This window comes from Thermothielavioides terrestris, chromosome 5, assembly GCF_000226115.1.
Source record: "Thermothielavioides terrestris NRRL 8126 chromosome 5, complete sequence".
Taxonomy (NCBI): Eukaryota; Fungi; Ascomycota; class Sordariomycetes; order Sordariales; family Chaetomiaceae; genus Thermothielavioides; species Thermothielavioides terrestris.
In genome coordinates this window covers 2,587,818-2,601,270 of record NC_016461.1, presented here as the reverse complement: position 1 = coordinate 2,601,270, position 13,453 = coordinate 2,587,818, and the positions used below count along the sequence as shown (strand labels likewise).

The 13,453-nt window shown below is 59.5% G+C and overlaps 3 protein-coding genes across 3 annotated transcripts; 1 reads left to right on the top strand and 2 right to left on the bottom strand.

The window, feature by feature from the left end:
• Positions 1 to 816: 816 nt before the first annotated feature.
• THITE_2057343 (carbohydrate esterase family 3 protein) lies at positions 817 to 4,975 on the bottom strand (the record flags this gene model as incomplete). Its single annotated transcript, XM_003656803.1, has 13 exons — positions 817 to 1,116; positions 1,212 to 1,527; positions 1,613 to 1,734; positions 1,807 to 2,066; positions 2,153 to 2,339; positions 2,430 to 2,511; positions 2,603 to 2,618; positions 2,693 to 2,939; positions 3,010 to 3,077; positions 3,358 to 3,448; positions 3,616 to 4,350; positions 4,450 to 4,487; positions 4,555 to 4,975. 13 exons carry the CDS (start codon positions 4,973 to 4,975, stop codon positions 817 to 819), a joined length of 2,883 nt encoding a protein of 960 aa, XP_003656851.1.
• A 3,936-nt stretch (positions 4,976 to 8,911) lies between these two features.
• On the top strand, positions 8,912 to 11,313 carry THITE_2122084 (uncharacterized protein). Its single transcript, XM_003656802.1, has 3 exons — positions 8,912 to 9,172; positions 9,239 to 9,395; positions 9,460 to 11,313. The coding sequence occupies exons 1-3, from the start codon at positions 9,117 to 9,119 to the stop codon at positions 11,200 to 11,202; spliced, it is 1,956 nt and encodes a 651-aa protein (XP_003656850.1). The 5' UTR covers positions 8,912 to 9,116; the 3' UTR covers positions 11,203 to 11,313.
• An 899-nt stretch (positions 11,314 to 12,212) lies between these two features.
• THITE_2122080 (uncharacterized protein) lies at positions 12,213 to 13,453 on the bottom strand. Its single transcript, XM_003656801.1, has 2 exons — positions 12,965 to 13,453; positions 12,213 to 12,884 (listed from the first exon to the last, which is right to left on the bottom strand). The coding sequence occupies exons 1-2, from the start codon at positions 13,354 to 13,356 to the stop codon at positions 12,425 to 12,427; spliced, it is 852 nt and encodes a 283-aa protein (XP_003656849.1). The 5' UTR covers positions 13,357 to 13,453; the 3' UTR covers positions 12,213 to 12,424.

The following is a 13,453-nucleotide window of genomic DNA, read 5'->3' as shown; positions in this document are numbered from 1 at the left end:
AGAATTGTTGCCATTCTTTTATTGCTGTGCCGCCCATGAAAGTGTAGTAGCGGTTTCTTCCACCGTGATCACACACCGCCGCCAACAGCAGAAAACAACCAGAACATGTACATATGTTGACGATGTTGCCAGCTCGGCTACTAAGCAGAATTTCCTTCTGTCCGATATGGTCACTGCAAGGGGTAGTTTGTAGGTCAAAGCCTTGGCTTGAGCGACCACCAGAAGCTCAAGGACACGGCTGCCGATATACATGGTGTTCATCCTCCATCGCAAGTCACGCTTTCTGAACAAAACCTTGCAGCGCTGAGCAATAGAAGCTGCACTTTCATCCTTGGCCCAAGCCTTGTGTTTGGGGAGGGAGGAAACACTGACATGGTCGCTGGGCCGTTCCGCTCACCACGCAGCCTAGGTTCAGGTGCCAGAACAGACCAAATCGCGAGTAAGCTAAACAGGTTTTACATAGTGCTACAATGTAGGAAATATACATTACGTGTGAGCACACGTATCGTATGCGCGTCGCAATGGCTTCCATTGCAGGCGCTGAGTTTGGGAGGCATCCTCCTCCCTCTCCTGCGTTTCCTCCTCCTTCTTATTCTCTTCCTCACTCCACCACCTCATCGTCTCCTCCACCTCCTTCACCTCTACCACCGCCATCCACTTTCTCCCCAACTTGCTTCAAATCGGCTCCGTTTCACCCTCAGTCTGCGCTTGCCAGAACTGGAGTAGGGAGGAAGACCCGGGTCGCCTGGGACAAAGGTGCGGTACCTCCTCGTCAGCCACACGGAAAAGCACCAGCAATGTTTGGAGTTACGGCTTCTACAGTCTGGGCACGGATTGCGGGGGGGGGGGGGGGGGGGGGGGGGGGGGATATTGGACCGACTCACCGACTGGCCCGTCGTCCCCTCCGGCTCCGCCGCACTCGTTGAAGAAGGTTTCGGCCTGCCGGTCCGCCGTGTTCAGTTTCCATTTCTGTTTCCCTTCCCCCCGTCTTTTGCCCTCTGTCTGCGCCAAAGGCACTCGCTCCGTGACAGCCATAGGTGGGCGACCTACTTTGTTCGTGTCGGGCCAGGTATGGTGCAGATCGGCCCGTCCGAGGCCACCGAAGTTGACGAAATGCTTTTTGAAAAGGGGGTGGTTAGCTTCCTTGGCCCTTCCTAACGAGTCTTGCGTGCCGGCACAGTAAGCGGTGAAAAGAAATAAAAGAAACGCACCATGTTCTCACCGCGGTCGATAGGCGCATACAAAACGCCGCGGTTGGTCCAGTGGAATGAGCTGCCCCGGTTCTTGTCCCTGTCGCCGGGGCGGTAGCCGTCGTTCTTGAACACGGTCGCCGCGCCCGTGTACTTGTCCAGGTGGATCAGGTCGGCGCGCCCGGACGCCTCGACGTCGGCGAAGCGCAGGTTGGCCCGGTCGAAGCCCTCCGTCGCCTTGACCTGCCCGGCGTCCGTCATGCCGCCCGCCCGGTTGAGCCACGCGGTCACCGTGCCGTCCGGCTGGATGCACAGGTAGTCCGCCCGCCCGTCGCCGCTGGATTCGAGCGTCAGTCGTCAGTTGCAAGGCAGGGAGAAGGGAATCTGGATGGAATCAAAATAGGGGGATTTGGGTTGCTCACTCGATGTCGGCGAGACGGAGCCCGCGGTCGAAGATGCCGACCCCCCACCCCTCGGTGCAGCGAGCCGCGCCCGACTTGACGCCCTGGTTGCTGAACTGGAGCTTCTTGGCCTTGGCATCATACTGGGCGACGAGACGGCATTAACCACCCACCGTCCTGAACAATTCAAGCGGGAGGAGAGCGAGGGTTCATACATCGTTGTGCCACATCGTCAGAGCCCCGGTGGCCTTGTCTTGCACGAGCACGTCGCAGCGGCCGTCCCCGTCCCAGTCGGCGAGGTGGATGCCCATGCGCGGCCCAGGCACGCGTAGCGAGATGGTGATGCTGTGGCCCCAGTCGGGAGGAGAGTGGATGTTGGCGAAGAAGTCGGCCGCGTCGGCGTGCCCGTCCATGTAGATCCACACGTAGTCGTCGCTGCCGCTGCCCGTCATGTCGCAGTAGAACACTCCGTCGGCTACAGAACAGCGGAGATATCATCTGTCAGTCCCTAATCGACTATGGGGGGAGAGGAATAACATAGATCAAGCAGCGCTGGCAGACCTTTGAGCTTTGTCCCTCCGGCGCCCAGGTTCTCCCAGACCTCTATGTCGTAGTGGTCGTCTGCCTCCTTGAGGTGGGCGTAGTCGAGCCGGTTCGAGCCGTAGATGCGGCCGAAAACGATCCTGTCCCCCGTGTTGGGCGTGTTCAAACCGGCGTGGGTGATGCCGGCGGCGGTCCACTGCGGAACCTAACAGGAAGGGCCTGTCAGTAAGTTGACACTACGCTGGCTCCGTTGGCTCCCCGGGCCAAGCCGGCGGAGAGTGCAGATGCAACGTACAATGCCGGCGCCAGTGCCACGCTGGTTGATGTAGGTGTCGACGTCCCCTTCATCGCCAATCCACATCCAGTCGGCTCGGAAGCTATCAAAAGCGAAAGACGAAGGCGAATAAGTCAGCAAACACTGCTCAACGCGCGATCCGAAGGCCCATCGTCGAGCATATATATACGTACTCCCCATTAAGATCGGCTTATTCCCCCCATCGAATGTCAGTCTCTCGAGTAGACGTGAGATCAGGAGAGAGAAGGAAACAAACGACGTACCTAGACGGACTCCGTTCTTGTTCCCCTTCTGCTTGCCGGTGAAGACAATGCCGCGCAGGCCGTCGGCGGTGGAGAAGCCCTGCCAGTAGTGGTTGGTGCCCACCCCCCCGTTCCGCGAGCAGCCTATATCACCGTTGTCATGCACGAAGCAGAGGTCCGCCCTGCCGTCGCCGTCGATGTCGGCGATCCGGACATCGGACGCTTTGAAGGGTGCAATATCCGGGACGACCACGCCGATGGACGTGAACTAGAAGCATACGTATACATCTTGTCAGTCTGGCTAGGAAACCGGAGATGGAAGGGGCAGCACCGCTCACCGTGGGCGGCCTTGTCCTCTTGTTGATGGAAACCGAGATTGTCTTGCTTCCAATGCACCAGAAGTCGGCTAATACCACGAAGAGGGATGGACCATCAGCAGGAAAAACTCCCTAACTTCCCGGGATCGGACGCATGAGACAAGATAGTAACTCACCCAATCCATCATTGTCCTAGACGCGAACGAAGCGAACTCGGTTAGTGAGCGAGTCCCCTGACACTGCGGAGAAAAGGGGGCTCCACAAACAAAGTCGGCCCAGGCAAAAGCTAGAAGAAAAAAAGGGACAAAGGTCCCGAGTCTTAGCGAGTTACTTCAGCCAGCCGTCTTCGTCGTTCAAGAGGGTCCTTACCTTCCCCGTCATCACAGTTCAGTCCGACATCCAGCGCAACGGAGTCCGCGAAGTTGCCGTTGCCCAGGTTCTCGCGGAACCAATACTCGTTCTTCTTGTCCGTCGCGGTTCTGCGGTATATGCGAATCTAATTCAGGGCAAACGAACCCCAAAAGGAAAAAACGTGTCAGCACCCGACCGAGGCCGGCCCCTCGCCGACGGACGGATCAAATCGGGCTTGATAAGACAAGACAGTGAGGGCCTGAGGGAGTTGCCTACCCAGTCGTCCAACGCTTTCTCGCGGTCCACGTTGCCGGGGTTGGTGAGCTGAGCGAACCAGATGAGCCCTGGGATCTGGCTGGCCTCGGACTTGTCGGCCGGCTTGCCGAACCTGAGGCTGGGCAGCACGCCGCGGGGCTGGGACCTGTGGACGTAGCCGCCGTCGTCGTGGCCGGAGCCCTGCTGGGTGAGGACGGGCCCGCGCGAGACGCCGGCGACCTTGGCGCAGGTGGCGGACGCGCCGGCGTCGTCGTCCTTGCCGTTGTCGAGCGGCGCCGTGATGGCGTCCTGCACCTTGGCGATGGCGTCCCACCAGACGGACGCCATGAACTTGTATCCGGCGTCGCTCGGGTGGATCGGGTCGTCGCTGAACATGGACGCGTCGCCGCTCATGGCCGCGTTGAAGTCGGCCAGCGCGAGCCGGCCGTTCTGGAGTTTCTTGGCCACCGCGCGGTACTGCGCGCTCACGCGCGCCGCGCAGTCCTTGACGCCCGGGCTCGGCAGCAGCGTCGACATGATCACCACCACGCCGGGCACCGAGTTGAAGATGTCGGTTACCAGGGCTTCCATCCGGTCCCCGGCGTGGTCGAGGTCGATGTTGTTGCTGCAGTCGTTTGTGCCGACGTTCAGGAGGACCAAGTTGGGCTTCATCCATTTAGCGGCGTCCCAGGCCTGTTGGACGCCGTTGTATTGCCCGGTTTCCGTGATGACCCAGCCAGGGTGGCCTTCGTGGTCCTGGTACGCAACCCGTCAGCTCCCGCCCTCCTTTCTATCTTTTAATTTTCTCCTCATCCTTTCAGTTGCGGGTCCTTTTGCCAGAACTGGGGGACTCACCCTGTCCTTCATCGTGCCCGTCTGCACCGACCCAACCACTGGAAGCAAATCGAGTCAGTGACCGGGTGTTCTAGTGTCGAAGGGGGCTAGAAGAGTGCTCCCTACTGTTCACCTTCCAACCCTGCCATCGCAACTGCTCCCTGATCCACTTTCTGTAGCCGTTATTGTCGCTTGAGTGTACTCCCTGCGTGATCGATGCACCCAGGGGCATGACCCGAAGGTAGAAGTCCTTTGCGGCTCTGCGCGGGAGGGCAGAGCTGGTGTCCTCCAGCTCCGTATCGTTGCCATCGGCACTTCGAGCTGCCCGGCTGTTGTGGACGGCAGGCCAAGGCGAGGAGAAGCCTTCATACTGCGGGTAGGAGGCGTTCCAGTCATCCGCAAGACTCACGTCAGGTGCGAAACCTGTGACGGTATCAGCCCAAGGTGATCGCCTGGCTGCCACGCTCTGTCCGCTGACCGACGTGGCGAAGACACCGACGAGCTGGAGCACAGCGAGGGCGGCCCGTAGGAGCGATTGGGGAGCCATGAATGAATAACTAACAAAGCCCAGCGGCCTGGAGCGTCAGAGTCCTACCTCGAGGGCTTTAGCAGCATGAGAAGACGGTCACAGCCCCTGAACTTATATACTGTCAACCCGAGTGTATTGTCTCTCTTGCCCTTGGGATACTCTCGTATGTCGTTGGCGCCATTTGGGCCTCACATCTCGGTCCCAAGCCACATCGTGAGTTGTGCCACAGTTCATTTCTCGGGCTTGGGATTCCGTGCCTTAGCAAGCGGTTTCAAGTCATTGAATCCTTCCTCTGTTGCTCTCTGCTGAGACACCGGGGCACAGCCAGTTGGTTCTTGCTACTTACCGCATTGGGATGCAAAGCCATGGCCCATCCAATCGGATGCTCAACAGCCATCTGCCCTTCCCCGGGTTGTGCGGTCTGGCGGGATCGCAACCACACGGCGTACCGCTTAAAAGGAGCTCTCTCATCCTCGATGCCCCGAGAGAGCCATACTACCTTCAGCGGTGCCGGCATGCCAAGTCAAACCTGCCAATGCGGCGCGTCTACACTGACAGGATACACTCGCCGCAAATGAGGCGTGCCGGATTTGCCGGCGCGCGTCTAACTAGCCAAGTATAACGGAACGTCGCGACTTGGCGTTCACGCTCTCGATTCCGCGGCGGGGCCATCTCGATTTCCTGTGCTAGGGGCGCTGGAAAGAGCGGTGGTGCTTGAAGCAGGACCGGATTCGAATTGGCTCCTTACCTTCTGCTCCGTTCCTGGCCATGCTAGAGCACTGGTCTGAACGATTCTTGTCACTGAGCTCCCTCAACGTCACCCTCGTTGGCCACACAGCGCGCTGGCTAGCACCATTCACCTGGATTTGACGCCTTGGGGCAGACAAGTTGGGGGCAGACGCCTCTGTCTTTTGGCTCTCCTGCCAGCTCCCTTCCCGTACGCCGTGTTGGCGGCTGGAAGCGACAATCAGTTTTGACGGTCGTCAACTGCTCTGGCCTGTCGCCATATCCGCCCACGTTACCTGTTTCCGCACGGATGCGGCGAGAGCCGTCCGAACCAACGATAGGGCTCGGTCGCGTGCTACTGCTGTGTAGGTAGGCGCGGGCCGTCGGATCTCTCGAGGTTGTGCTACAAGGCTGCACAGCCGCGATAGTCTGGACGGAACTTCCGGAATCTCCAAACCTGCTTGGGCTGTAGAGCTCGAGATCTGACCCTAGTTGGGAATAGGTTGTGTGGGGTCTCATATCGGATGCAGATGTGTGATGATGGTTAGCGACAATTCGGTCTGTTCTGTTCTTTTTGCATTGATGCCGGACGGATGATGGGTGTATCATCGGCCATGTCTGCTCGAGATTGTGATGACGCACGCCGACCTGCTCTTCAATCCGGAGGTATGCACACCTTGCTGAAGCGTGACCATCGTCGTCAACTCGGCAGTAACTTCATGGCAGTATGAGAAATGGTCCAACTTCAAGCAGAGTTCTATGTTTATCACCATCTGAGCGTCGCAACGCGGGATAGCACCTTGCTTAACCGCCGCCTTCCCTGGACGCTGACCGCGTCGTCATTCCCAACGGCCTGGGTCGACGCAGCAGAGTCACACCCGCAGAGCCGTTGAGCGGAAGGGTGTTGGTGAGCGGAAGGGTGTTGGTGTCGAGGATGAGATGCGGGGACGCAACTGAGAATAGCTGGCCGACGGGAGCATCGATAGAGTACTTGCGTGATGGAAGTTGTGGCATGTTGGGATCACCGAGATGATTGGCTGGACCCTGGGCGACCTCGGCGGTAACGGCGAGCTTCGCTTCGTCCATCACGGAGCAGCTGATAGCTTCAACCATTCTGAACCTGCACGTCATCACAAAATCGAGCAAGGGACCGAAAGTTGAGGATGCGGGTGGATCTCAACTCCAGCTTCCTGTGCAGGGGGAAGTTGTTGCTAAAAATAGCTAAAAATAGATCGCGCTTATGCATGAGCATCGCAAGTGGGCAAATTGAAAATCATTTTGCCCAATAACATCCAACTTAACCCTCGTCGGCGCTTGCGACGCGCCAAGTGGGCTAATATCTGAGGCGCCTCGCACGCAATCACGCTCAGCCTTCTTCATCAGCCGACGGGCTGCGCCGCATGGGGCTCTCTGCAGCAGGGATCGTGTGCATGTGAGTCTCGGTGTGAGCACGGGCTGTGACCATTACGATTGGAAATCGGGACCAACTTCCGGGGCATTGTAGTTTGCGCTTCGCTTCTCGAACAAGCTCGTCAAAGAAGTGAACCGCGTCGGCCAAAAATCGTCCCAGGTCTTCCGAGTCTGTTTGGGGCGATGAGATATGGGCGCTGCGGGCCGTGGTGATGCCGTGCAACCCCAGCGGCAGGAACGAAAGCTCCACCTGCGCTGAATTTGGGACCCTCGAATGCAGTACTTCGTAGTACACTACGAATCACACCTGGGCTTCAGGGCCTGTTGAGCTTGAGGTCGGTGAGTCTGTCCGTCTGTGGGTCAACCTCCAAGCCCATGCTCCCGAAAACGAGCTGAATAGCAAGTTGCGCCTGTTGCATGGCCATGTGGTGTGATCCATACATGCATCCTGTCACTGGACGGGTTAGACAGGATTTGGCTGAGCAAGCCTGCTGTCGCTGTCCGGTTAGTTGGTGATATCGCCTTTGCGGCTCTTGCCGGCCAGCTTGCCTCGGAACCGAGCTAGTGTAGTTGGGAACTGGGGGTGCACTGCCCGCTGGGCAAGCTGACCCCACCAGCCAGCTGGTTCCTGGATGCCCTTGCGTTGTGTTTGGCGTGTTTGAGATTGATGCCGGCCAAACGGGGAGGAGGGAGGGGTACGGCAAGCTCCCGCGTGCGGCAAGGCCCCTTTCCCTTGGATGCACTGCGGATCGACACCTTTTCAGGCCAGGTCCCTGGGTAGGGGTATCAATCAATGTCAATTCGACTTTTCCTACGGCTTTCCCCAATTCCATTCGGCCGCGCAATGCAACCGGACCGTGCGTGATCTGGAGAGCTCTCTCCAGGATCTTGACCAGATTTCGGCTTCCAGAATGCCCCAAAGCGGGCAAATAACTGTACAAGAAATGAAAACGAAAAAAAGAAAAAGAAAAAAAGAAAAAAGAAAGAAAAGAAGAACAAAAAATGTGTGATCTTGCCTCATCGGATGCTCTAACCCCTCTTCCATACTATGTACTCCGTTCTCCAATGAGCATTCAGTTGCGTTGGCCCCGCGGTTGTTATGTGTCCTCTGCTACACCCATTCCTTTGTCTGACCGTCCAAGACATCGAATCTCTCTTTATTCATCGCGTCGAACTCTGGGCTCAGCACCCGGTTCTTGCCTCGACACCGGCGATCAACAAAGCAGCACGCTGAAACGGGTGCGTTTTTCGTACCCGTATGTACTGCGTTGTGCAGCACCTTGCAGTAAACCTCTGATCGACGTTGCGGTCTGAGGTGCAACCATCCAATCAACGCACGTCCTCGTTTTCCTGCCCCCGCCGTTCCCGTCTGTGGGGTCTGCCAAGCCTGACTCGTGGCTTTCCCGGCCTCCCTGCGAGGGCTCCCCTTTCGCCCAGGCTGCCCTGGCCTTTTCCCTCCCACTCGCTGCACCCTCTGCCTCTCGTCTTCTGAACTCCGCATCTATTATTAGCATCACCAGATCCAGCCTCATCGCCCTCGAACTGCACCAGCGCCGCAGCAAGTACCGGAGTATCTTTTGGCGAACCCTTGTCGGCGACAGGGGAATTGACATCGTCGGTCGAGATCTGCGGCCGCTGCGGACCGCAGGGCACAAAAGAAGGCCTCCGCCCCGTCATCGCCATTTGTCGCCGGTCGGAGGGTTTGACGCCAGTCCCAGCAACATCTCCACCTCGAGACTAGCCCGCGAAAGTCGCGCTACTGCGTGGACGCACGATAGCTGCAGTCGGACTATCGCACGTCGCTGTTGCCCCGCCAGATAGATACTCGGTTGTTGTTGCTGGCGTCGCTGTACCAGAATACATCGACGTGTGCCTCAACCTCGTGAGGATAGCTCAGCTTTGTCGTCGACCATCAGCCAGCAATTCGCGACGCAATACGATATCACACTTCGCGCGGCGGATCCGCTCATCGCGGTAGTTTTGGTGTCGGCGTCACTTCGCCCGCCCAGCGACCGCCGCCACGATGGGCCGCAGGAAGATTGAGATCAAGGCGATCAAAGATGACAGGAATCGCTCGGTGTAAGAAAAGCCCCCTGGCGAGGTCTCCTGTCGCCCTATCTTGCTAATCGCGTACCTCGCGGCCAGTACGTTTCTCAAACGCAAAGGCGGACTCTTCAAGAAGGCGCACGAACTATCCGTTCTCTGCTCTGTTGATGTCGCCGTGATCATATTCGGCAGCAACAAGAAGCTGTACGAGTATTGCTCGGGCGACTTGCGGGAGCTGGTAACGCGATGGTCTTTCGTATGTTCACCCCTTATCTTCAACCGCGGGCCTAGTTCGTGCAGCTGACACGACGCCATCATAGCACGGTGGCCCGAATGAACACAAGGGCCCGGCCGACTTCAATGGTGGGGCCGAAGAGGAGGACGATGACGACGAGAACGGTAGCCCGCCACAAGGTGATGGGATGGACGTTCACGTCTACAATGGCCCCCTCCAGGGCATGCAACCTCCATTTCCCCAGATCCGCCATCAAACGCCCTCGGCGTCGCCTCCGATCCCCAACGGCGTTTTCGGATCGCACCCGGCGAACGGCCCGCGAGGTCACACTCCGCAGCCCCAGATGGGCTCCCGGCCGTCGTCGCGGAACGACGTGCGGCGAATGGGGCCGGCGATGGTGGGCCAGCCGGTTGGCCCGCCGCCCGGAGCTCAACCGCAGGCTGTGAATGGCTTCGCCTTCATGCCGCAACCGAACATGTACAACGCCCAGAACCCTCCAAATATGCCGCCACCCATGCCTCACGGGCTCCCGCAATCACACGCGCAATATCCCTACTCCCAGCCACAGACGCAACCCCACCAGATGCAGCCGTATGTGGACGAGCAGCGGAGGTCCTCCGGGCCCGCTCCATTCCCTCCCCAAGGCCACCCGGCGCCGCGCCATTCCGCATCACCGCCGCAGCCCTCCGCTGCACAGCTGCCTCCGCAGCTTCCTCCGCAACCCCTTCCGCACATGTCGCCCCCTCCACCGCAACCGCAGGCTCACCCTATGCAGAGCCCGCCGCAGCCTCAGCAACATCTACCACCCCCGCCACCGCCCCCGCCCCCGCCTGCACAGGAGCCGCCCTTGATTGTGGTTCCGACCACCCAGAGCTCCTCACCGCCGGCCCCCATGGAGCCGAAGCCGAAGTTAGAGCCGATGGAAAGGGCACGCCAGCCCCTTCTTCTGGATACCAACATCAAGAAACAGCCGCCTCGTAAGGGAGGCAGCATCTTTACGCCTATTGACGAACACAAGTCGGTTCTCCTGCAGCACATTGCGGCCTTCCAAGGAGACGTGAAGTCAGAGACACCGTCCAGCAGATCCCAGTCGGTCGACGCTGGTACCGCCTCGAGGGGCGCCAACTCGAGCTTGCCGCCGGCGTCGCAGCTGCCAAACACACAGGCGCAGCCGCAGCTCAAGAGGAACGGGTCGTTAGGGTCCATTCCAGAAACCGTCTGCACGCCGCCCTCGCGGTCAAATAGCCTGCAGGTAGGCGGCGGCGTCTCCCGGCCGCGGCTGAAGGTGCAAATTCCGGACGAGTCGGACGGCGGCAGCGCCACCAACGATACGACGTCTCCCCGGGGCTCGACGACGACCGAGATGACGTCGCAGCCGCCACGGCGGCCGATGGAATCGCATTCCACAGGCGTCGTCCTGCCGCCACCTTCGCCGTCAGCCTCGGCCCTGCCCGCCGAGACGCTGCTCTCAGCCGGCGCCACCGGGCCGCCGAATCCGTTCGCCCGGCCGCTTCCGCACCAGAACAACAACAACGCCATGAACATCGACACGCCCGTGTCGGCCCTGCCGTCGCGCTTCCTCAACAACGAATTCCTGCCCAGCCCCAGCAGCTTCTACCCGGACTGGAACTTCCGCGGCGGCGATAACAACACGCTTCCGAGCCCGCTGAACTTTGCCACGCCGGTGGTGGGCACCGGCCCGTCGTTCCTCAGGGACGACCCCGGGCCGCCGAAGCGGAAGAGCCCCGAGATCGGCGGTGCGAATGGGACGCATCCCGAGCCGATCGAGGTGGGCGGCGACGTGAAGAGGGTCAAGGTCGACCCCTGAATTTGCTTCTTGTAATAGTCAATGCGTGCGGTTGGTCCCTGAGCGTGACCCTTGTTTTCTTTCCCTTTCCTTTTGGTTACCGGGATTTTTGTATCATATTATATTTGGAACTTTTTTATTGGACGGGCGGCCAACGATTCTGCTTCTTTGATTATTTGAACGAGATGTTTTGGGGAGTTCTTTTCGGGCTACTCTGGGCGTTTGAGTGAACGGTAGAAAAGGATGATGGGATCGGATATGACGGAACGAGGACCCGGAATGATCTACCTGGATGACGGTTCGGTAGTTAATGCGGGCGCATTTGGAGAGAGCGAGCTTCTTTTCTTCTTTTCCTCTCTGATTTCTCTCCCGCGTCTTTTGAGACACAACCAGAATACAGGAGTTTAGACATGCAGATTTTGTCAATCTGATGGTGTTAGTCTAACCCGGTGGTGCCATGCGCGTCCGCGAACTGGCAGTTGCAAAGTGCCTTCCATAGCTGTGTCTGGGCAAAAACACTTGCAAGGTGCCTTCTATAGCTGTGTCTGGGCAAAATACCCCCAAGCGGCTTGCTAGCAAGCTTGTCCGCATGCTGAGCCTTGGAGACGAACAGATAGCCTAGACGGGGTTGGGGATGGGGATGGGGACCGGTCCAGCTGCCGCCGTGTGGGCCGGCCGGCTCGGCCGCAGTCCGCGGGTGCCCGGCTTCCCGACGGGGTAGCATACATACATGCGGATGGCCGTCCGTGGGGGGTCTTCCCGGTAGGCTTGGTGCTGCGATGTGACCTCCCATGCATTTTTGGACCAGCGATGGTTGGGCTGGGCTGGGCCGGGCCGGGCGGCTCTGTTCCTATTCTATTTTTAAAGACGTCGTTGACTATCAAGTATCAAAAACCCAGAGCCCGGTGGCCCCACGAGACAGAGAGGGTTTGCACCCCGGCTGCCGGATGGGGGAGGGCCCGCGTAGTGGTGGCGCCGGGATGGCTGGCTAGACGCTGTAAGGTTCCAACCTCGGTGAGTAGGGGGGGGGGGTGGGGATGCCATGATGTAATGAAGGATAGTTGGATGCGTTGCGGCAGGTGTTTTGCTGGTATGATTTATTCAGGCTGTTCCCGTGGACAGAAGCGGTGGCAACTTGTGAAGGAAGGGTATCATGATGCTTCATTCTGTCAACACTATTTTCATAACTCCAGCCCACGTCCGTCCAGCCCCAAAGCAAGTCCATCCATGCGCACCACCCAGCTTACCCAAACTTGTCGTGCTTGCTCTTCACCTTGATATCCAGCAGCGCCTCGTGGTAGTTGCCCTCCCGCCGGGCCTTCTTGAGCATCTTGACCTCGGCCTCGTCCAGCCGGCGGCCGGCGGCCGCCTCCAGCTCGCGGCGGCTGATCCGCTCGCGCGCCTTCTCCTCCTTGGACGCGCGCAGGCGCGGCTTGAAGCGCGCCTGCATGCGCACGCGCAGCGTCGTGTCGAACGTGATGGCCGTCTCGTCGCCGCGCACCTCGGGCGGCGGCGCCGCGTGAGCCGCCCCCCGGGCTGCCGACGAGCGCGACGGCGCGCGCACCGTCACGAACGTGTCGCGCTGCGTCTGCAGCTGGAACGTCCCCGGCGTGTCGGCCGTCGCGATCAGGTTGAAGGTCTCGAGCGGCGAGACGGCGTCTGCCGTCGCGGTGAGGATGCCGATCTTGTCGCAGGACAGGTATCTGCACAGGTGTACGGAGTCAGCGAAGTTATTATGTTTTTGCGGTGAGACGGGACCAGGAGAGAAGTGCCGAGTACGTACTTGCCGTGGTGCCCCTTGAAGCGGAAGTGCTCGGTGCCCGCGATCCGGTTGGCGACCCAGACCTGGCGCACGTCGTGGGGTTCCGCCGTGGAGGGGTTGCCGTCGATGATGTTCTCGACGGGCATGGCGAAGACCTTGCCATTGGCGTCGCAGGCGAGCGCGGTCGGGGGCTCGCTCGGCAGGACGAACATGATGGGGCCCGAGACGTCGGACACGGCGTCGGCCGAGACCCAGCTGTCGTCGTCGCTGGGCTCGGGGTCCTCTGCTGCCTTCGCTGCCTTGACCTGCCGCTCGGCATTGTCGTCCGGCCCTGCGCCCTCGCCAGCGTCGGCGTCGGCGCGCTTTCTTTTCTTCGGCTTTTTATCGCCTTTGAATGTAAGGGGCTTCACCATGATGATTCGGTTGGCGCCGATGGAAGTCGGGCGCTGTCTGTCGAAGGCAGAGGGAACTTCGGGTTGTTGTTGTTTATCGATAACGTTGAGCTCTGAC